Below are 22,917 nucleotides of genomic sequence, written 5' to 3'. Positions count from 1 at the left end.
AACAAGTTATCACTCGCATTCCTTCCTTACAAATGCATTCCTTCCCGGGCAAAGGCCTGGGCGCACTTTGCCCCTGGGATCCTGCATCACTACACACACACACACATACACACACACACACACGCCCCGGGACCCTGCCCTTGATGCTGAAGCACTATTAGCCCGTGTTAACCGTGTGTGCCTGAGCGGGGCTCCGAGCAGAGATGTGTTCCAGCGAGTTCTTCCGAGCGAACTATGGGGCCAACTGGGAGGGATCCTGGCTCGAGAGCAGGCCCGCCCACCTCCTCTGGCGCACAGCTGGATTCCGGAATCCGGGTCCGCAGGCAGAGCCCGACCCCGCCTGGGCCCCTCCTGCCGGCCATTGCTCCAGCACCCGGCAGACGTCCGAAGGAGACACCCCCCACCCGCCCCCGCCATCCGGTGGATAAAAATAGCCGCGCGGAGGCCTTGGGATCGGTAATGGGAGCCACATGTTGGCCAGATGTGCCCGGGAGAGACCGTCAGGAATGCAGTGGGCCGGGAGCACCCGGAAGGCCCCGCCCCCGCCACGCAGGCCCCGCCCCCGCACGGACCAGGCAGGCGCGGCGAGCGCGTACACTGCGGTTTACTTTCTTGCGTTTCTTAAAGTCGTGTGCAAGGACGTGGGTGGCCGGAGCCTGACTTGCTCCCAGGTCCCGCCGTGGTCCCTGCCGGGCCCACCCTCAGTGCGTCTGCGTCTGCGCGTGGATGGAGCCCAGGGTCCGGGACTCCCGAGTCCCCTGCTTCATCTGCACCTAGTCGGGAGAGGGCGTCAGGACAGGCCTTCAGGGGAGGACCAGCCTCCAGCCCCTTAGGACCCGCACCCCACCCACCTCCAGCAGCCGGCGCTTCTCCTTCTCGCTCTTCAGCTCCTCCCAGATGTCCGTCAGCTTCCTCCTACGGACGGGAGGTCGAGGGGGAGGGGTGGGCTGGGCAGGCTTAGAGCCACCGGCCCCCCTCCCTGCCCCCGCTCCTCCCTTCTCCCCACTTACTCCAGCTGCACCCCCATCCGCTCCAGAGACCTCCTTAAAGATTCCATCTCGTCCTGTAGCCTCATTATATCGCCTCTGTCACTTTTGCTGTCCGTGAGATTTTGCGGAACCAGGGAAAGTGGGGTGGGAGTCTCTTGGGGGTCTGGAGTCGACTTGATAGAATGAGGATTCTTTAGAGCAGGGTCTACCTCTTTGGGGGCCACCTCCTCTTTGGGGAGTGCTGCCTCTTGCGGGGTACCCTCATGCTTCCCAGGTGCCTCCTGGAGGAGGGTTGTAGCCTTCTCAAGGGCAGGCATGGACCCTGGCTTGGACTTAGACTGGAATGGGGAGCTGTTGCTCTGATCAAGAGGGTGTGTCATCATGCAGAGATCAACCTTCTCTGGCATGTGGACCTCTTGGGACCGAGCCTCATTGGCCACAGGAGATGTGAACTTCGGCAGAGCTTGCTCCGGAGAGAAGTGGTGGAATTGAGTGTTGTCTCTAGTGGAGGCCTCTTCAGAGAGCACCTGCTCAGGAGTCAAGACCTTTTCCAGGGTGGACACCTCATCCCCAGGAGGGACCATCTTGGGGCCAAGGAGTTCATCCTCTGGTGGGACTTCTGGGGCAGGGGCCACATCCACAGAAATGAGGCTGTTTGGGCTGGGGGCCTTGTCTAGAGTCAGGCCCTCCTGTGGGGTGGGGTTCCCTAGGGCTGGGGCCTTGAACTCTAGAGTCAGGGACCCCTCTGAGATGGGGACCTTATCTGGAGTCAGGGATTCCTCTGGAGTGGGGGCCTTATCTGGAGACAGAGTCTTCTCTGGGCTGGGGGTCTTGTCCAGAGTGGGGGTTTTATTCACAGGAGAGGCCTTCGCTAGGTTGCTCTGCTCTTCCTCCTGTGGTGATGGGGGTGAGGGCTCAGTTGAGGGATGGGTACCTTTACAGTTTGAGTCAGGTTCCCCTTGGCCTGGGATCCTTCCCCCCTCACATATCCCAGGGATATGGGAACCGGACTCTCTCAGTGGTCCCGGTGTCTCAGGACCTCTTACCTGACTGGTTGCAGAGCGCTGCCGGGAAGCCTGGGTTTTTGGTCCCTTTCTACCAGGGTGGCCTGGACCCCCGCTGAGGAAGCTGCCACCGGAGCCTATGAGAGCAGAACTTCAGGGGTCCAGGCTCCTCTGACCCCAAGTCTCTCCCCATCTCTGTCCTTCAGCACAGCCTACCCGGTCCCCTATTCCTTCCCACCAGAGGGAGGCAAGGAGACCTACCCAAGTCTCGGGAGGGGCGCTTCTGACTGTCTCCACTGGGTGTCCAAGAAGGCCTGGAACATATCCCCATCAGACCAGGAGGTGGGCAACAGGGAGCAGCATTTCCTTTGTACTCTCCTCCTTCCGCCCCCCCCCCAACCCTGCTCCTTACTTGGCTTTGCTGGGCCCAGGGGGGGCTGTCACCAGCTTCCTGACTGTAGGGAGGGCTGATTTGGGTGTCACCTTTTTTGGTTCCTTTATAGGAGCTGGGAGAGGAGAAGGGAGTGTGGCACTCATTCACTCCCTTATCCATCCATCTAACAGTTGCTGGCCCTGTCCTCTGCATAGGGGACGAGGGACAAGAGATGAACATTTGATTCTGCCTCTTCAGAACTCGGGGGAAGCCGACCACCCTCAAGCCACGTGGACATAAGGAACCATGGGAGCAACCTGAAGGGACACCTAGCAGGAGACGGTTCAGGGAAGGCTGTGGAGAGGACATAGCTTCATATCCTGCTAAGTTTTTTATCCATACTTTTTTTTTTTTAAAGTAATCTCTGTGCCCAACATGTGTCTCAAACTCACAACCCCGAGATCAAGAGTCGCACGCTCTACAGACGGAGCCAGCCAGGCGCTCCTATCCATACATTTCGATGACCTGCTCCCTGCTCAGTGCCCACGGCTGCCTCCCTGGTACAGACTTTATCTTTTTCTTAGCCCACAGCAATAGCCTTTCCCAATCCAACCCTCCTACCCTAGAACTTCTTGGTCTTCTCTATCTCATTCACTCCCTAAGAGAGCTCGCCCAGTTTTATGGAGTTAATTAGCATCGGTAAGCCAATGACTCCCACATTTTCATCCACAGCCTCTGAACTCCAGATTCCTATCCCAGTGTCCTCTCCCTTCCCACTCGGGGAGCTAACTGGCATCACACACTTAACAGACCCAAAACTGAGCTCTCACTTCCCATCCCCCAAATCTGACTCTTTTCCACTGTTCCCTACCTCCCACACTCACCCATTCGCCCGTATAACAAAATGAGTCACCCTTGACCTCTCTCACTCCCTTATGCTGTACCATCCAAACCACTAGTAAATCCTGATCGCTCCACATTCAAAATAGGTCCTGAATTAAACCCTCGGAGTGCCAAAAAGCACTTTAGCCCAAGGCACCACCCCCTTGGCCTGGACTAGAGCAGCAGCCTCTGACATGGGCCCTGGCCGCACTCCCCCTGCCTACAGCGTGTTCCCACAGCAGTCAGGGTGGGCTCGGCTTCCACGGGGGGAGCAGACATAAGCAAAAGTAGACTGTATTGTGTGTGAGAGAGTTACTGGCTGTTACTAAGGAAGAACAAGCAGGGGAATGTCCATTCTAAATGGGGTGGTCAGAGATGGCCACGCTGAGAAGGTAAGGTCAGAGTGAACAATCACACGCAGTGACCTTCACATCTGTGGGCACTGAGGAGCCGCTCCGGCCTAGGCACGCACACCTGCTGGCGTTTAGTCACACACACGGTCTCACACGCAGACATGCACACGAATCCTGACGGGATGCACAGTGTGCTAGTGTAGACCCCAGAGCTGGACACCAGGCTCTGACGTCCCGCTCCACTCTGCGCCAGCTGTGCAAGGACCAGCTGTGTCACTTAGCCGCCCTGTGCCCTGGTATCTGGGCCCTGGTATCCTCGTCTGTACAACGTGCATAATGACAGTATCCACCTGGTGGGGGGGGGGCTACTGTGAGGTTGGAGGGACCCCACTCGTGTGAGCTGCTTAGAAGAGTATGGGGCATGGAGTCAAAGCTCAGTGAACGTTCACTCTGACTTCAGCTTCTCATGCGTTGGTGGATGAGGAGCTTGGGAGGGTCCTCCCACTAGAAAGCAATTCTGTCCCCTGGAGGATACACTTTTGAGGCACTGGTGGACCTCAAAGAAGCAGGGGAGGTCCACAAAAAGGGAGAAACTGAGGCCAGAAAGGTAGTAGGAGGGCCACGCTGCTATGCCTCCACAGCCTGGGCCTGTAATGAGGAACCGATACCCGGGAGTGGGGGGCACCTCCTGAGCTCCCGCCACAGGCCCCAAGCTTGGTAGCGACACCGCAGTGCCTCTCCTTTCTTCCAGAGGGCTCTGGTGATCTCTGGTCTCTGGTGATTGGTACCCTTTGGCTCCCAGCAGAGGTAGAAGCAAGACCTCTCTGGAAGAAGGCTTCTCCTCAGGTTGAAGGCTTCCCCCTCAACTCCCTCAGGTTGGGAACAAGTCCTAAGCTCACACAGCAAGATCACAAAACACACGAAAAGGCAGGCTACTGACAATGGGAGTCAGCAGACGCGACGCACAGCAGGTGCTAGAATTGTCAGAGAGCACAGCTGTGCTACAGGGCAGGCAACAAAGGGACCATCGGGAATAAACAGGCAAGTCTTGGGGTAGGGAAGGAAAACTGAGCAACTAGAGATGAAAAACAGCATTTTTTAAAAAATCTTTTTTTAAAAGATTTTATTTATTTGACAGAGAGAGAGATCACAAGTAGGCAGAGGCAGGTAGAGAGAGAGGGGGAAGCAGGCTCCCCACTGAGCAGAGAACCCAATGTGGGGCTTGATCCCAGGATCTCAAGATCATGATCTGAGCCAAAGGCTGAGATTTAACCCACTGAGCCACCCAGGCGTCCCGAAAAACAGCATTCTTGAAATAAATCAAATATCGGTTAAAGAGCAGGTAAAACAGCCAAAAAGCCAGGGAGAGAATTAGTAAGCTGGAAGCATAGTGATAGAAGGAGCAGAACATTTGAAAGCAGTGGTGGAAAGAATGCCTAATGAAAGGGGGTTTGGCTACTGCTGAATGACGCGGTAGACAAATCCTCACCTCACAAGACAACTAGAAAGCTGGACAAAACCACCACTGCCGGGCTTTGGAAATGGACCAAAGGCATACGATAACCTGAGAAGTGTTTTACGTTTGATGGCGCCCTTGCCGGCGCCTGCCCCCATCCCTGCCGCGCCCCCACCAGCCTGGTCTGTGTAGACACTGCTCTGCAGCGAGGGCTGGTTGCAAGGATTGGCAGCTTTGCTGCCACGGTGGAGGGAGGTCACTTGATTTAGGGTGCAGCCTTGGACTTGGCACTGGTTTCATAGACAGGACACCAAAACCACAAGCAACCAAAGAGAAAATACAGACATGAGACTTCCTTCAGATGTAAAAACTTTTATGCATTAAAGGACACCAGTAAGAAAGTGAAAAGACAACAGGATGGGGGGAAATATTTGCAAAGTCAATGCCCAATAAGGGACTTTTCTCAAGACATTTAAAAAACTCTAGAAGTCAACAGTCAAAAGTCAACGAACCTGATGAAAAAAGAGGCAAAGGACCCAAATACACATTTCTCCAAAAGATATACAAATTGGGAATAAACCTATGAAAAGACGTTCAACATGGAAGTGGGCAGAGAAAGGTAGAGCAGATCCACGAGATACCACCCCACACTGACTAGGATGATTAGAACAAAAAAGAGAGTAACAAATGTTGGTGAAGATGTGGAAAAAGCAGAACCGTCATGCATTGCTGGTGGGAATATAAAACCGGACAAGCATTTTGGAAAACTGTGACAGTTCTTCTCAAAGCTAAACACAGAGCTATCCTAGCGGCCAGAGATCCCTTTCTTAGGCATATACCCAAGGGAAATGGAAACAGCCAACACAAAAACTCGTACACAAATGTTCCTACCCCCAAAAGTGAAAATGACACAACGTCCACCGGCAAACAGATGGATAAAATCTCAGACATTCACATAAGGGAATATTATTGGGCAACGAAAGGGAATGAAGTACAACACATACTAGAACAAGATGAAGCTTGAAAACAAAAGGTGCAATAGAAAAGGGTTTTCACGGGGCGCTTGGGGGGCTCATCAGTGGAGCATGAGACTCTAGATCTGGGGGTGGTGAGTCTGAGGCCTACGTTGGGTATGGAGATTACTTTAAAAAACAAATAATTAGGGGCACCTGGGTGGCTCAGTGGGTTAAGCCTCTGCCTTCAGCTCAGGTCATGATCTCGGGTCCTGGGATCGAGCCCCGCATCGGGCTCTCAGGCTCTCTGCCTGCCTCTCTGCCTATTTGTGATCTCTGTCAAATAAATAAATATCTTTAAAAATAAATAAAAAATAAAAAAATAATTAAAAATAGCAAAAATGAAAATAAAACTGATTTGAGAATTTTCGTTAGATTTCTGGCCAGCCATGGTTACCCAGGGACCAGGAAACAGAAAGAACACTGCAAGCCTCCTAAAATGCAAGATTCCTTCTCATCTGAGTTCCAAGGTAAAGCTGTTTGAACAGCAGTTATAAAGGGGTCTTTGCAACAGCTGAGGAGTGCCTGGGTGGCTCAGTCATTAAGCATCTGCCTTTGGCTCAGGTCATAATTCCAGGATCCTGGGATCGAACCCCTCATCAGGCTCCCCACTCCGCAGGAAGCCTGCTTCCCCCTCTCCCACTCCCCCTGCTTGTGTTCTCTTGCTGTCTCCCTGTCAAATAAATAAACAATCAAAAAAAAAAAGAAAGAAAGAAAGAAAGAAAGAAAGAAAAAGAGGAGGTCACACTCTATCAGGGCCTTAAACCAATGACTGGTGATCTTATTGGAAGAGGAAAATTTGGACGCCCACACAGTGAAGACAACAATGTGAAGACAGGCAGAGAAGAGTGGTAGATATACCTATAAGACAAGGATAGGCAGCAACTCCCAATAGCTGAGAGACGAGGAGAGATGATTCCCCTAGACTCTTCACAGAAAGCATGGCTATGCCAACATCTTGATTTTGGATTTCTAGCCCCCAGAAAGATGAGAGATTAAATTTCTGTTGATTTAAGCCAAACAAAACAAAAAACAAAACAAAGAAGAAGAAAAAGAAAGAATTTCAGCCAAACTTTCCTGTAACTATTAAAGAAATTTAAAAAAAAAAAAAAAAGAAAGAAAAAGGAAATGGAAGTAGTTTAAAATCTTCCCATAATGGAAAACAAAACAAAACGAAAAGAAAGGACCAGATGGATTTATAGGCAAGTTTTATCAACTCTCTAGGAATGATGATGCCATCTTTATTTGTGTTTTCCCCCAAGTAAACTGTATCCCTAGTGTGGGGCTCAAGCTCACAACTCTAAGATCAAGAGCCGTACACTCCTCGGACTGAACGAGCCATCTGCCCCCGTAATGATTCCCATCTTTTTAAGATCTACCAGCTAATTAAAAAACAAAATGTGTACCCCTTAACTCATTTATGGGGCCAGTATAATATTCATAATCAGAGGAGGGCAGTAAAAATAAATGCCAAAACCTTAAGAAAAAGGTTTATGAAAAGATAACAGTATATGATAATAGTATATGAAAAAATAATAAAATCATAACCAATTTAATTGATCCTAAGAATACAAGGGTGGCTTAACATTAGAAAATTCTACAAATGTCTTTTATCACATTGATAGATTAAAGGAGAAAACGCAGAGAAATCATTTCAAAAGATTCACATAAACAATTTGGAAAAAATTCAGCACACACTCATAAAAATCATAAATAAACTAGAAATAGAAAGGCCCTTTCTTAATCTGACAAAAAAAAGGTATCTAAGAAAAGATCTAGGGACACCTGGGTGGCTCAGTCAGTTAAGGGCCTGCCTTCAGCTCAGGTCATGATCCTGGGGTCCTGGGATTGAGCCCCACATTGGGCTGCTTCTCCCTCTCCCTCTGCCTGCCGCTCCCTCCTACTTGAATGCTCTCTTTCTCTCTCTGGCAAATAAATAAATAAAATCTTTAAATAAATAAATAAATAAAAAGGAAAAAAAAAAAGGTTCTAAGTCAGTCTCACTGTTAAAGGAGAAAAGCTGGAGATATTCCACTTAAAATCAGGAACGTGGTAATGATGTTTAACACGACAACTTCTATCCATGTGTTGAGTCCCTAGCCACTATAGTAGAATGAGAAAATAAAATGAAAAGACAGAGCAAAATTGTCATTAGTCACAGATGACATGACTATCTTCATAGAAAACTTACTAAGAAGCTAGAGATGGGGGGGGGGGGCTGGGTGGCTCAGTTGTTACACATCTGCCTTTGGCTCAGGTCATGATCCCAGCATCCTGGAATAGAGCCCCAGCCCTGCATCTTGCTCTCTGCTGAGCAGAAAGCCAGCTTCTCCCTCTCCCACTCCCACTGCTTGTGTTCTCTCTCTCACTATCTCTCTCTCTCTGTCAAATAAATAAACAAACAAACAAAAGCTTTAAAAAAAAAGGAAGCTCAAGATAGGGGCACCTGGGTGGTGCAGTTGGTTAAGCATCTGACTCTTGATTTCAGCTCAGGTCTTGACATCGAGCCCCACAATGGGTTCCACACTCAGCATGGAGTCTGCTTGAGATTCTCTCTCCCTCTCCCTCTGCCCCTCCTACTTGTGCTCTCTCTATGAAATAAATAAATAAATCTTAAAAAAAAAAAAAAAGGCAGGGGAGGAGTTGCCTGGGTGGTTTAGTTGGTTAAGCATCTTCCTTAGGCTCATGTCATGGTCTCAGAGTCCTGGGATCACGCTCCACCTTGGCCTCCCTGCTCAGCGGGAAGAGTGCTTCTCCCTCTGGCCCTCACCCCATTTATGTTCTCTCTTGCTTACTCTCTTTCTCTTAAATAAACATTTTTTTTTAAAGCACAGATAAATTATTAGAAATAATCAGTTTTTAGTACCATGACCGGCTATGAAATCAATATACAAAAATCAATACATTTCTATATTCTTGAAATAAACAGAAGGATATTTAAAAATAAAGTTTAATAATTTATTTATTTATATATTTTTAAAGATTTTAAGGATTTTACTTAACTATTTGATAGAGAGCGTGAGTGGGGGTGAGGGAGAGGGAAAAGGAGACTCTCCACAGAGCAGAGAGCCTCATGTGGGGCTTGATCCCAGGACCCTGAGATTATTACCTGAGCCAAAGGCAGACATTCAACCGACGTTGCTGCCCAGGTGCTCCTAAGATTTTACTTTTTTAAAGATTTTTATTTATTTATTTGACAGAGAGAGACACAGTGGGTGAGGGAACATAAGCAGGGTGAGTGAGAGAGGGAGAAGCAGGCTTCCCGCTGAGCAGAGAGCCAGATGTGGGGCTGGGGCTCTATTTCAGGATGTAGGGATCATGACCTGAGCCAAAGGCAGATGCTTAATTGAGCCATCCAGGCGCACCAAGATTTTATTTTCAAGTAATATTTACACCCAACATGGGGCTCAAACTCAAAACCCTAAGATCAAGAGTGGCAAGCTCCACCAATGGAGCCAGCCAGGGGCCCTTATCTAATTTTTTAACAGACATAACAAAAAAGTCTGAGGCATCTAGAAATAAATCTTATGAAAGCTGTGCAAAATTTATAAGCAGAGTGTAATACAGGGTGCTGGAACAATTTATTGCCCGTATCGAAAAAAGTAGAATTGGATTACTCATTAAAAATCAATTCCATGGGGTGCCTGGATGGCTCAGTGGGTTTAGCTCAGGTCATGATCTGCCTTTAGCTCAGGTCATGATCTCAGGGTCCTGGGATCGAGCCCTGCATCAGGCTCTCTGCTCAGCAGGAAGCCTGCTTCCTCCCTTCTCTCTCTGGCTGCCTCTCTGCCTACTTGTGATCTCTGTCTGTCAAATAAATAAATAATATCTTAAAAAAAATCAATTCCACAGAGATAAAGGCACTTAAAAACAAAAGGAAACACTTTAAAGGTTTTAAAGAAAATGTAAATAACTTTTCTGAACTTGGAGCAGGAAGAATTTCTTAGACAAGAAAAAAACCTGCTAACCATGAAAGACTGATATGTCTACATTAACATTAAGAACTCCCATTCATCACAGAACACCATTATACGAAAAGAGATGACAAGCCACAATGAAAGAAAATATCTGTAAGGCATGTAACCTGCAAAGGATTGGTATTCAGTATATATAAAGAACCCCAACCAATTATAACCAGGGAAATGCAAATGGAGCACAATGAGATGCTATTCTGTACCTCCTAGATTCACGCACAAAAGAAGTAAAATATGGTAAAACCAAGTGTTGAAGAGGATTTGGAATACCAGGCTCTCATACACTGATGGTGTAACGTTAAAGCATACAATCATTCTGAAAGCCAAACTGACTTTATCTCATAAAAGTTGAATATTCACAAATCCTACGATCTCAAATGGCATCCCTAGTATTGTATCCTAGAGAAATGATTGTACCTGCACACCAGAACACAGGTACAGAATTGTTCATGGCAGCAGTACTTGTTGTGACAAAAACTAGGAACAATGAAAATGCCTAACATCAGGAGGAGACCAGAAACATACATAAACTGTGGTAAATTCCCTGCAAGGAATATTATACAGCAGAGAAAAATTTAATGAACTTACATCTAGATACGACATGGATTGATCTTAGAAATATAATGTTGATCGGAAAGAGCAAGTCCCAGAAGACTATAAACATGACACCATTCTTATCAAGCTCAAAAATAAGCAAAAATTAATTGATGCATTATTTAGGCACATACATAGGTAAGTAAATTTAAAAATTCAAGGGAATTATAAAAGCAAAATTCAGAATCGTGGTTATCTTTTGCGGGGAGGGTAGGGAGTAGAATGGGAAGGAAAAGGAGCACACAAACCACTAACAATAATCTAGTTCTTGGGTTTGATGACAGCTCATGAATGTTCACGGGTGTTCATTATTGGTTTTTTTGTTTCCCCATTATTGTTTCAAAGCACATTATGTGCAGTTTTGGCATGTGTGAAGTATTCCATTAAAAGAGAAGTAAAACATCCCCACAGAACTATTCACTGACACATTCATGTGATGTGCAAACACACAACACGGTCTCAAAAACACAGACTCGGGGCGCCTGGGTGGCTCAGTGGGTTAAAGCCTCTGCTTTCGGCTCAGGTCATGATCCCAGGGTCCTGGGATCGAGCCCCACATCGGGCTCAGCAGGAGCCTGCTTCCTCCTCTCTCTCTGCCTGCTTCTCTGCCTACTTGTGATCTCTGTCTGTCAAATAAATAAATAAAATCTTAAAAAAAAAAAAAACACAGACTCATTGATCACTGTATTTCCTTATAAAATGAAACAAATCTAAACATGTTGATAGCCACATTCTCAAAACACACAAAGAAATACGCACACAAACTGACACATTCCTACACAATGACCCACACAAATACCTATCAGATCTTTAACCCACAGAGGTAGCTCCTAAGGGACTATAATATAGCACCACTGGGAAGCTGTGGGTGTTTATGGGCAACTAAACTGGTGGGGTCCCAGAGAGCAAAATCCCACCACCTCCCCCCTCAAATCCCAGGCTTCCTGGGCACCCACCTGATTCCCGAGACACCATTTTCCGTGGAGTCAGCTTCTTAACCTGTGAAGAACAAAGTTATCAGAATCTGATGAGTTCCCACATTTCTAGATTCACTGTCATTTAGGGGTAGCCTGAATGCCCACTGAGCACCCCCCCCAACTTTGTCGAGGGCAGCCTGCCCGCCCTCCTGAACCCCAACTTGAATGCCTGCCCCCATACTCACTGGGGGTGGGGGGAGCACAAAGTTGTCAGGGAAAACTCCTCTTCGGCCTTGAGACTCTCCTTCCCACCAGCCCTTATCCTCTGTGGTCTGGGAGAACAAGATGTCATGGGGAGGTGAGCCAGGAACCCAAGTTCCTGCCTTCCCGGGTCCCACGGCTTCTCAATGTGCCCTTCCTGGCCACCTCCCCTTGCCCTGTGCTTTCCTACCTTCCTCAGTACTTTCACCTCGTCCCCCCTCCGCAGCGCCAACTCATCTGGGGCCTCAGGCTGGTAATCGAACAGGACCCTGTAGATCTCAGGGCGGGAGACTGTAGGGGGGTGGTCAGTCCACTAAAGCCAACTGCTTTCTCCAGATCAATCAGGCCCTCCCTCCCCCATCAGCTCGGTTGGGTTCCCCCATCCCCAAGTCAGCTAGGCTTGGAGAGGGTTCGGAGGAACCCTTGGGCTGGGTGCTCACCTGTCCGCAGGTAGTCTGGAGGGCTGTCATAGGTCAGACTGCTCAGCTAGTGGGGGCAAGGGGAGGGAGGAACAAGCTGAGCCTCCACCCCTCTAAGAAGAACTCGCAATGTCTGTGCCCGCTGCACCCAGTTTACCTTGGGAGGCCGCTGGGTACCAGGGCTGACTGAAGGCATGTCTGGGTTCCCGAGGCCTGGTGGGGACAGTGAGGTTAGGGGGGTGTGCTAATTCAGTTTAGATCATGGGAGAAGTCAAAGGGGTCACAGGGTCAGGATGCGTGGATCACAGGCTCAGGCCACTGGAAGGGTCAATGGAGACTGCAGAGTCTGGTCACAAGGGTTCACGGGGTCACAGGGTGCAGGTCTCACTTGGGGGCCCACTGTCCAGCAACTCCACAAAGTTGGATGGGAAGGCTCCCAGCTGCCCGTTCTTCTTCCCCAGCCACCAGCCGTCCTCAATCTGGGGAGGAGGAGGACGCAGGGCCATCTGGTTCTGCCCCAAGGGTCTCTCGAGAATTCCTCCACCCTTGTTTCTGCCCCGATTCTGCCCAATGCTCCCTCCTCCCTTGCTCCCTCACTTTCCCATTTCTGTGTCCCTCAGCAGCCCCAACGCCCACACCCTCTCTTCACACATCTCTCACCCAGGGACGAGCTCCAGCATCTCCGCCCAAAGCCTCTCATCACTTCGTCCCCTCACCTCCTTTATCACTTCCACAGTCTCCCCAGCTTGCAGCTTCAGCTCGTCTGCCTGCTCTGGGATGTAGTTGAAGTTCACCTTGCACCATCTTTGGGGGCCCCGAGATTTGGCAGGGCGACCTGGGATCAGACGAGAGAGATAGAGAGGCCGCTGGAGCCGCGCTCCCCAGTCCCCTGAGCTGCGAGAGGGGCGGGCCGGGGGCTCCCAAGCAAGAGCGCCCGGCCCCGCCCCAAGGTGGAGCATTGTACCCAAGAACCAATCACAGGCCACGGAGTGCCCCATCGGCCCCGCCCAGAGCCGCGCCCAGAGCCGCCGCTGGGGCTGCGGGAGCTGCGCAGGTTCCGCCGCCCGCCCGCCCACTGGGCCTGGCGCTCAGCTCACCTCGGCGGCGTGCACAGCGCGGGCTCGGCGCCTCCCCCGCCGCGCGCAGATACTCCGGGATCGCCTAGAAACGAACGCGAGGACACCGGGGTGGGGCGGCGGCTCTCAGCTCCGGGGGTGGGCACGCACTGAGACCCTCATCCACCCGACCTGCGGCCTGGCCTCACCTGCACCAAGCGCTCGGGAAAGAGACCACAACGACCCCCCAGCTCTCCGCGCAGCCAGCCCCGTGAGGGCCCCTCAGACACCTGCCGGACCACGTCCCCGGGCGCCAGACTCAGCTCGTCCTCTTTCTGCGCGCGGTATCCGGCCAGGACCAGCACCTCTGGGGGCAAAGGACGGGGTAGGGGCGCAGCTCAGAAGGGACGGGTCTGGGCACACGGGCTTAGACGCGAGTCCCGGACTCCGCATAAAGGACAGCGGGAGAGCGGGGTGGTGGTGTGGACTTCTCTTGCCTTTTCCGCCCTCCCCAAACCCTCTGCACATACCCATAGCTTCCGGGACTTGCTCCAGAGCCGGGCTGGGAGTACAGTGCTGTCCCGTGGGCTGCCGAGTACTGGGCCAGGGTAGGGTGGGACGAGCTGCAAGGATGTGAGGCGAAGGAGGCGGAGACACTAGCGGATAGGTCGGCCCCAGGTGCTGGAAGTGGGTGTGGGAGAGGGGGTGGCCTGGCTCAGCAGGTTCGGCCCCCAACCCTGGAATGGAGACTCCAGGGTCTCTGGCCAGTGCTGGGGCCGCAGCTCCCCCACCTGCTCTTCCTGGCCCAGTCACTTAAATTCCAGTCTAGCCGCCTCTCCTCCCTCTCGCAGCCGTAGGCCCTGAGGCTCCCACCCACCGTTGGCACAAAGCCTTTTCTGGCCTACCTTCTCCCCGCAGGCAAGCTGTGAGCTGCACGGGAAGAGGTGGGAGAGGCACATACCAGGGTGGGGCCCCCAGCAGGCGGCAGCGGCTCCGAGGCAGGCCCTGGGCGGACTGGGTTAGGGTTAGGGTAGCTGCTCTGGTGTGCACAGAGCTACCACCGAGTTCTATTCCAAATATCTGCTTTCCCTGGAAAGCACATTCTCCCCATAACCCCACCCCAGAGTGCGACCAGGCTGTTCGCTTTCATAAAACACACCCAGACTCTCCTTGGGAAAAGACAAGAAATAAGGAAGTTTAGGAGCTTTCAAGGCTCCCGCTCATAGCCAAGGCCAGAGCCAGCAAGGTCTGAAGTTGAGGGCCCATCTGGTGCCAGTCCCTTCCTGGCTGGGCTTTCTGGTCATCTTTCAGCTCAGAAGGCTGAGGCTGTTTATCACGACCCTTGATCCCTGCCCCACCATTCTGGAAGCCAAAGTCCTTGCCCATTACACCACAGTGCAAGAATCTGGTTCTTTTAGGGTGTACAAGGTACAGGATGAAAAACCACCAGGGTGGCAATGAGTTAGCCAGCAAAGGGCGGCAGTCTCCTCCCTGAACTGAGCATGGCACTGATGAGGAAGGAACTGAGCAACAGCCTCAGAGACAGCCATGAGAGTTGCTCTTTCAGGTTCCCTGAAGCTGCTATCCCCCACCCCACCACACACACACACACACACTCTCTCTCTCTCTCTCTCTCTAAGGGTGACAATGACCAGAGTCCATTTACATCTGCCTTCTTCATTTATTTTTTTATTTGCAGGAGGAGTTGAAACAAATTTTAAGGGTGTTTTCATTTTTTTTCCCCTAAACATGAATCATTCAAGTAAAACCAACTTAACTATAGAAATGTAGCAAAGTAAGGGGGAAAGAAGCACAACAACCCAAGAGGCAAAGGTTGGGGGCGGGGGGAGAAGAGGTGGGTGCAGTCCGCATATAACATATGCATAAATGCCGTATGATTCACCTGCTCAGGACCGCCTCCCCAGAAGGCAAGCACAAGGACCCATTTAAAGAGGATGTTTTTCCCCCCAAACATCCAAGAATGTTTCAACTTAAAGCTTAAGGTTAAAAAAAAAAAAGAAAGGAAAAAAACAAACCCCCACAAACCACCCAGCCATAACCACCTTCCTTAATCGACCATAGGAGTTTCTTTTCATTTTATAAAAAGATTAATAAAAAATATTGAAAAAATTATTTTCTCATCTTATATTTGTAAAGATAATAGAATTCAGAAGTTTCTTAGAAAACAGACCAGAAACTGCCGACCAGTTTCCACCCCTGTTGCTGAGAGGATCAGCAGGACTACAAAGTTTGGGATACTGGAGCTGCTGGTGGAGAATGGGATGCCCAGCCCAGAAAAAATCAGAAAATATTGGGGTGGGGGGACACGTGGGGTGTGGTTACAGCCATGGAATACATGGCTGTGCAGAAAAGGGGAACACAAGGTGGTCAGAAAGGCCTTGAACTCCTCCTCGACATACAAAACCGATTTTTACAAAGATCCAAGCAGTTTGGTCCCAAACTGAGGTGAACACTTCAATGTTTATTCACATGCTTTGTTTTCTCTTTGAAGAATCAAAGTTGCCCAAATTAAATCTTTCTGCTATTATTACTACATATGCCTAAAAAAGGAAAGAAAAAGAAAAAAGGGATGAAGAAGGGCTTTTAAAATCAGGATAAGAAAGAAGAGATTGAAAATCATCAAATTAGTCCTCTTAGCTCCAAATGAAATAAAGAACAAAACTGTCGGTTTCTAATAGGGAACAAACCAAAATCCAAGTATCGCTCTCCCCTCCCTACCCCAGCCCCCACCCCGCACACCAACAACAAATGAGAAACACAGCTAAAGCCCAACGTGTTGTGTTCTGCTCTGCTCAAGAGCCGGGCCTGACCCCAGGCTCCTCGGCCGGCCGCCTCTGTCCAGTGGGACGCAGCGCCAGGGATGCTTTCGGCTGTAGTAGGATTCTGCGTGGCTGGCTGGTGGCGGGTAGGGGTAGGATTTTTGCAATCTTCAGGCTCCTCTGTTTTGCTCCTCACCAGCCATCTTCCCAGCGCCCTCTCTCCCCTGGGCAGGGGCTCCCATCAGAGTGGCCCCTACTCAGTTGTGGGCTGTAAATTGTCCTTCTCTTCTCGGTTCTCTGTCCCACTCTCGTCGTCTTCAATCTCCCCTTCCTCCCCACTAAACTTGTCGTGGGCCCATTTGGGGCTGGTGCTGGACTTCCGGAACATGAACCGGCCTCGACCCCGAGGGAAGGCTCCTCGGCCCCGGCCCCGGCTCACCCACTTCTCACTGCCTTCACCTTCACGGTCATCATGCTGAGAGAAAAGAAAACTGCCATCAATCCCGGAGCGAACAAGAGTAGCCAGAACCCTCTTCTCCCCCAAATGTGACTTTCTCATACCAATCTTTTACCTCACCCCACCTTTTGCTGCTTTTCTGTCCTCCTCCCCTTCTCCTACTCCAAAAATGCTACTGATTCAGATCCAAGAGAATATTCCACCGGGGCCTGAGGCATTCTGAGGCAATAACTGGGCATTACAATGATGATGATAAAATCTTCACTGAGGCCCAACAGACCTTCATCTGCATTTTCTCCTTTAAACCTCACATCTCCCCTACCATCACCATCACCCTCCACTCTGCCAGGAACTTAAGGGGACTTTATGTTATTTAATATTCCAGGTCTCAAAGGACAGGTCTGAGAAAGCCAAGCAAACACCAAAACATGAGATTCTGTCTGGTCTGGGATGTCAGGGAGCTCGTTGGCATGCAAGTTCTTGCCCACCCCAGCCAAGAACAGGCAGGGAGACCAAGGGCAAAATGACCCGGTCATGGTCTCAGACCTGTGAGTGACAAAGGTAGGACCCAGAACCCAGCCTCCCATCTCTCTCTCGCCTCTGTAATTTCACGCAGAGAGGCTGTGCGGCAGAGCAGGAAAACCCCAGCCTGCATCTCGATCCTCCCCTGATAATCACCCGAGAGAAGGGCTCCAATGACAGAATGAGGGAGAAAGCACTCTGAAAACTACAAGTTGTTGGTTTCATCAGCCCCGTGGCTTCAAAACCTCTAAACCATCCCTTAGGTCCCAGGGACCAACTCAGTGAGAGGGCCAGCTGCTTCCCACCAGGGCTGCTGGTTCAACAGCCTAAACACAGGAGGTCAACAATGCTGCTTCAGGCAGCAAATGGGGACAGGGAGAAGGACTCAGATGGCTTTCACCTTCCCCCTGGAACAGTGCTACTCCAGCACCTGTGGAGTTGGCCCAGTCAACGTTCCCCTAGATGCAGGCCCAAGGGTCCCTGAGGAGTCTCCAGGCAGCTTCCAGCCTCCCCAGAACAGGGAAGGTGGCTGTAAACCTGTGCCACTGCTGGTACAGCCCTGCACTGGTCCTGCTTGTGGCGAGGCAGCTTCAGCTGCAGGCTTACCTTGGTTACAACACTCCAAGTCCCATCTGCTTGGACCTGAGCCTGCTGTTCAAACAGCAGGGCTGACAGAACTTACTCCCTGGCCAGGTAATCCAGCCTAGACGAGCCCCAAAGTGAGGGACGCATGGAGGGAGACCCACAAAGTGCCTGCTGCCTAGGAATGACCAACAGCTCAGATGAGAGACCCAGTGACATCTCATTCTGGAGACAGAGCCTCTCCTCGAAGAGATCCTGAGCTGTCTTTTCTATCTTGTACTCGGGAAGGACAGCGTGAACTGCGAACTTGGGAGGAAAAGTATGGACTCTGTCCCTGGATAAAGGCTGGAGGGCAGCCGAGGGTGGGCTAGCAATTAGACCAGCTCACAACTCAAAAAGCCCAGAGCCACCCTTCTTGCTTATCCTGAAATCCACACGCCTCCCAGATGAGGCCAGGATCCCGACTCGCGGGAGAACACGCCTCTAGCCAGCAGTGCACTAACCCCCAAGTACAAAGAACTCCTGCACATGCCTTTCATCACGGCTCTGGACAGACCAATGAAGCCTCGGGGTCAGCCATGCTGTGTGCCAGAGGCCCCCGGCCCTTCCTGGTCATCCCAGACACATACCAGGTAATACTTCTTGCTTTTGGGCGTGTACTCGGGGTCCCACTCCTCCTCCCGGTTTCTCTTTTGAAAATCGTTGCTGCTGCTGCTGTTGTTGCTACCGGAGTAGGTGCCTCTCCCCCAGCCTCTCCCTCTGGCTCGAAACTGCTGTGGCATAAACGGGGAAAAGGAACAAAGAACTGCGTCAGGAGTGGAGAAAAACCATTCCCTGCCTTCTGCTCAAATACCTCCTCTGGCACAGGACAGACAGGGGTCCTCTAGTCAATCAGCCAATCAACTGGCTTCTAGCCACTGCCATTGTACTCGGGTCTGTAGTTCAGGCAGAGAACTGGATGGCACAAGGCCCTCCTCCCTACAGATGCTGTAGCAGTCAAGGTAAATGTGGAAATCTGGAGGCCAGAAGCCCTGAGAGGCTTTCTGGGTAAGCACGATTATGAACAGAAAAATAACTAGAAGCAAAAAGCCTGGGGGGGGGGGGGGCGGGCACCACAGATTCTGGGCCGGAGAGCTTGGGTTTCTGTAGCAAGGGTAACAAAACTAGTAACCTGATAATCACATAACCAGAACCTGCGGGAGCAGGGAGAGGGGGAAGGATCTTACGAAGGTCCCTCGAGCTCTGCCGCCTCTTTCACTTGGACCCACGAAGTCTTTGGTCCCTAGTCTTGACTTGTCAAAGCCTGTGGTGCTCTCTTCCCTCTCCTCCGTCTCTTCAGTGTACTCCTCCGCTTTGTAGGAATGGGATGACTGGGACGAAGAGGAGGAGGACCTGGACCTGTCTCGTGCTCTCCGGTGCTTCCTATGAGAACAGAAGAGCCGAGGATTTAAATCAGTCGGCGCTGGGGGACAGCCCTCAGCTGGGGCCTCACTAGAGAATCACGAGCATGTCTGTGATGAAGACATCGAAGATGCATAACCTCAAGACTCGCCCCCAGCTACCCACCCAGGGCACCTAGAGTTTCCTCTCAATTCTGAGTCATGTGTCTGTGTCTTAGCCAATGAAGAGCATGGGACATGCACAGTAAGAGGAAGAGAACACGGCCCGCTGTGATACATATGCGTGAATGAGGAAGGCAGAAGGAAGCCAACACTGCACTGGGAGCCCTGATGTACTGCGCACCTTACATTACCTTCATTTCTCACAGGAAGAATGCAAGCTGCCTCACGGGCCTGTTCTTAAGACTGAACAAACCACATGCTTCAACACTCTACAGGGACAGAGCAGGCAGGCTGCCAACGGCAACCGTGACCCTTCAGGAGCATTTCCCCATTTTATAGACAGCGGAGATTCAGGGTGACCAAGCTGAGCAGAAGCTGGGCTCAAAGCTAGCTCTAATTAGACAACGGCTCCACATGCCACCTCTCACTGAGCTCAAACAGGGTGAGTTAGTAAGCACAGGATCTGGCAAAACTCTTCCCAGAGTGACTTCCCGCCCTTCCCTTCATCGGAGAGCAATTACAGACTAGGGCAAATGAGCTTACTACAGTGAGTCACTGTCTATGTACCAGAGGTTGGTGCCAGCCCTGCCATGTGCTGATGGAGCCCACTGGCTGCCTGTAAGGTGGCAGAAAGGCCAGTCACCCAGGATTACAGGACAACTTAGGGGAGAAGCCTGCCAAATGCCAGGAACCTCTCGTTGTCCTCCATTATGCAAAGTACCCTTCTGCCTCTCCCACCACACTCCCTAACATTTAAGAAGCTCAACAACTTAAATATTTAAACCCTAGTGGCTCTTTCTAGCATTTACTCATAAGAAGCCTAAGTTATTGTCATAGGACTTTTATAACTAAGATGTGTAAGTCTTGACTCCTGTAAGTCAGGGCTATTTTAAGAGGTTTTAAAAAATAGCCTTTTCCAAAAGGCCCCAGATTTGAGTCCCAGCACCACCTTCCATACTTGTGTGACCTTGGGTGAGCTGTCCTTCACTCCTATGACAAACAGTTTTGTCATCTGAGGCGTGACTTAGAGTGAGAGTAAGCTTGAGGGTAAGCATCTTTCTTCTTGCCCCATTCAGAGAATACCAGGGTTTCAAAGACTGCAAGGCAAGTCAGAGGAAGAGACACGTGTTCCAGGGAAAGCAATCAGGATCAATAATCCAAACCCAACCCTGAAATGCTGGAGGGGTCCTGCTGCTTCTCCACCAGCAAGCGGCACTGAGGACTGCTGTACAGCCACCTCCACTCTCTGTGAGGATGATCGAGTCCCTCATCAACAGGCAGCCCCGAAGGCTGCCAGGGCTCCCCGGGCAGAAGTAACACAGCGGAGAGGGAGACAAAGTGGAACAGAACACCTGGGTTTTGATGCCAGCTGATCATCTTAGACAAATCATCTGTCCTCTTAGACCAATCATTACGAGCCTGGCTTATCTTTCAAAATGGGCAAAACGGGTACCACACCAAGTGTCCAACTTATTTCAAAGGATTGTTATCAGCAAGTGGATATGAAAATGCTTGCCGGCCGAAGTTCACAGACAGGAAAAGTGGTGTTGCTTCATATGGGAAAGTGCAGGGCTTCAACTCCTCCATGTTTAATGAGACATGATTGAAAAGGCATGGAACTTTCACAGATGTAAACAGAAACGACAGGACCTTGGCATGGATGCTGCCCTAGGACGTTCAACAATGCTACCTTTGTTTAAAGAGTATTTGGAATACCTCACTTGGAGGTGTCTGCGAAACTAGTTCTGAAAAGGCATTTAAGATCAACAATCTTGTCCTATCTAGTTTCACTCTATTTCTTTGACAAAACCAGCCAACAACTTTGAACTGTTTCAAAAACGTACGTCTCCACAAAGATTTGTGATGAAAAAGAACATATAAAAGAAAATGCCTAACACAACCCAGAAGGAATTCCCAAGTCATTTTCTGCTCCGTCCATATAGCCAAATTAAATGCCCATCTCCCAGGAGGCCTTCTTTATTAGACAAGGATCACACCTACTTTAATGCAGAAATTCTGTTTTCAGCCAGGGACCTTACTTGACAGTTCCATGTTATACAAGAACTGCTATCATTCCTAACCCTGAACTTCTTTGGCTTAGAAGGTCTGGTATATAGTCCAAAAGGAGCAGACAAGAGACCCCACACTCAAGAGTCTGAAGGAAGGAACAGGGGCTTACGTACTTCTGCTTCTTTGATCCTTTATGAGTTTTCTCTGTTTTCTCAGCTGATCTTTCCCTTGAGTGGCTTGAGTCTCTGGAATCTACTGATTCTCTTGATTTACCTCGTTTAAGATCTCTCTCCTTATGTTTTTTACGACGTTCAATATCAAGGCGGAGATCAACAGGATCATCTTTGTATTTTCCCTCAGCCTGCCGTAAGAGAAATCAAAATTAAGGTTTTTGGGATTCAGGGCTGACAACTCAACCACCCCACAAACTGTGGTTTCTACTCCAATGAAGTGGTGCAGAGGAAGCACTGGGAGTGTGAGCTCCTCACCCAAGCTTGGAGGGCATATAGGATTTCCCACAGAAGTCCCTTCCTGAGGGTCCCTCACAGAACCCAAACTGTTCTCTAAAATGATGACGATTGCCTTCTGAAAATGCCAGACATTGATCTTGCCTTGTTTGTTTTCTCTGTGGCCCAGTAATGACTCTGGCTAGCCTACACACTGAGTAGGCCCAAATCAACTTCACTAGGTGGCCGGTTAGGCTGGCTCAGCCTAGTCACCACCAAGAGTGTAAATGCTGGTGTCGTGTCATCCTTCCCTACCTACACTGTGGCAGCCACCATGGGTTTACCCTCTCCTTGGAATAAGCTCTCAGTATGGAGCCCAACAAGAGACTGTGGGACACTTCAGCAGCCTACCAAAAAGCCCAGTTACAGTGAGAAATTGCTTTAGAGAGGGAATAGCAAAACCACAATGGAGAATCCACAAAGTGGCAATACCAGGTCCAGTTTTATTTTAAAAAGGGAAAAGGCAGCAGCAAAAAAGGAAGGTACCTTTTTTTTTTTCCCCTGACTTCCTTTTATTAAGTCGAATTCCCCAGGGCATGTGTGATGTGGATTCAGCGGTGGTGGCAGTGCTGCGTGCCCCAAACCAGGGCAGGGCTTTCAACAGCTTGGGACACTCAGAGCACAGAGGGCCAGGCGGATTCAGGGACATGAAGCACTAGGACTTGGCTCATGGGAAGTAAAACCTCTCTAAAAGAGGAAGGAATGGGCAGTTCACTCCATATAAATATCTCATACAAAGTACTAAGCTTTTTATTGAAATGAAGTTCAAGAAGGTTTATTTCTATCCTGTTCGTTTTTTAGAGGGAATGGGGCCTCTGTGCCCTCCGAAGACCCAAAAAAGGGGCAGATGCTGCTCCCTGAGGCTGTACACCCACAGCACCTCTATGGAGCAGGGCAAGAGGGTGAGCACTCTTCTGCTGTCTCAAAGCCTTGCATTTCACAGGGTCAGTGCCAAGCTGGTGAGAACATGAAGAAAAAGAAAGGAGGGGGAGCAGGGAGAGAAGAGAGACTGTGCAGAGGGCCTCTCATCACATTTGACTACCGAGACAAATTCATTTGGAAGACCTGAAGATGAGCATCTTTAGGAAAAGGTTTCAGCAGCACTGGAAGAGCCATCTTTAATTTTAAATTTCAACTGTATATGTGAATGAAGGTCAATAAATACTAAGAGACTTTAAAAAAAAAACCCAAATCTATTATTTCATAGT

The 22,917-nt window shown here is 50.0% G+C and overlaps 2 protein-coding genes across 15 annotated transcripts in view; both read right to left on the bottom strand.

Moving 5' to 3' along the window:
• Positions 1 to 452: 452 nt before the first annotated feature.
• Positions 453 to 14,304, bottom strand: SH3D21 (SH3 domain containing 21). Of its 7 annotated transcripts, XM_082686909.1 has the most exons (17): positions 14,252 to 14,304; positions 13,821 to 13,971; positions 13,500 to 13,657; positions 13,333 to 13,396; positions 12,952 to 13,070; positions 12,624 to 12,714; positions 12,393 to 12,448; positions 12,257 to 12,302; positions 12,007 to 12,107; positions 11,801 to 11,887; positions 11,595 to 11,637; positions 2,406 to 2,499; positions 2,255 to 2,307; positions 2,036 to 2,130; positions 1,011 to 1,882; positions 852 to 915; positions 453 to 773 (listed from the first exon to the last, which is right to left on the bottom strand). In XM_082686909.1, exons 2-17 carry the CDS (start codon positions 13,822 to 13,824, stop codon positions 702 to 704), a joined length of 2,019 nt encoding a protein of 672 aa, XP_082543035.1. In that variant the 5' UTR covers positions 13,825 to 13,971; positions 14,252 to 14,304; the 3' UTR covers positions 453 to 701. The 7 variants fall into 7 exon arrangements, with proteins under 7 accessions (XP_082543035.1, XP_082543032.1, XP_082543030.1 ...); XM_082686906.1 differs by lacking the exons at positions 12,624 to 12,714; positions 14,252 to 14,304 and having other exon boundaries at positions 13,821 to 13,890; XM_082686904.1 differs by lacking the exons at positions 2,255 to 2,307; positions 2,406 to 2,499; positions 14,252 to 14,304 and having other exon boundaries at positions 13,821 to 13,896.
• A 647-nt stretch (positions 14,305 to 14,951) lies between these two features.
• THRAP3 (thyroid hormone receptor associated protein 3) overlaps positions 14,952 to 22,917 on the bottom strand; it is a 75,036-nt gene continuing 67,070 nt past the window's right edge. For 4 of the 8 annotated variants that reach the window (XM_082686867.1, XM_082686868.1, XM_082686870.1 and 1 more), the window contains 4 exons: positions 21,377 to 21,564; positions 18,858 to 19,053; positions 18,261 to 18,401; positions 14,952 to 16,545 (listed from right to left, as the gene is read on the bottom strand). In XM_082686867.1, the coding sequence (XP_082542993.1) occupies positions 16,324 to 16,545; positions 18,261 to 18,401; positions 18,858 to 19,053; positions 21,377 to 21,564 (747 nt within the window). In that variant the 3' untranslated portion in view covers positions 14,952 to 16,323. Of the gene's footprint in view, positions 16,546 to 18,260; positions 18,405 to 18,857; positions 19,054 to 21,376; positions 21,565 to 22,917 lie in introns of all 8 variants that reach the window. The other 4 variants (XM_082686864.1, XM_082686863.1, XM_082686866.1 and 1 more) reach the window with 1 other exon arrangement.

This window comes from Mustela nivalis (genome assembly GCF_964662115.1).
Source record: "Mustela nivalis genome assembly, chromosome: 10".
Lineage (NCBI taxonomy): Eukaryota > Metazoa > Chordata > Mammalia > Carnivora > Mustelidae > Mustela > Mustela nivalis.
The sequence above is the reverse complement of the archived record's forward strand: the minus strand, read 5'-3'. Positions and strand labels throughout refer to the sequence as shown.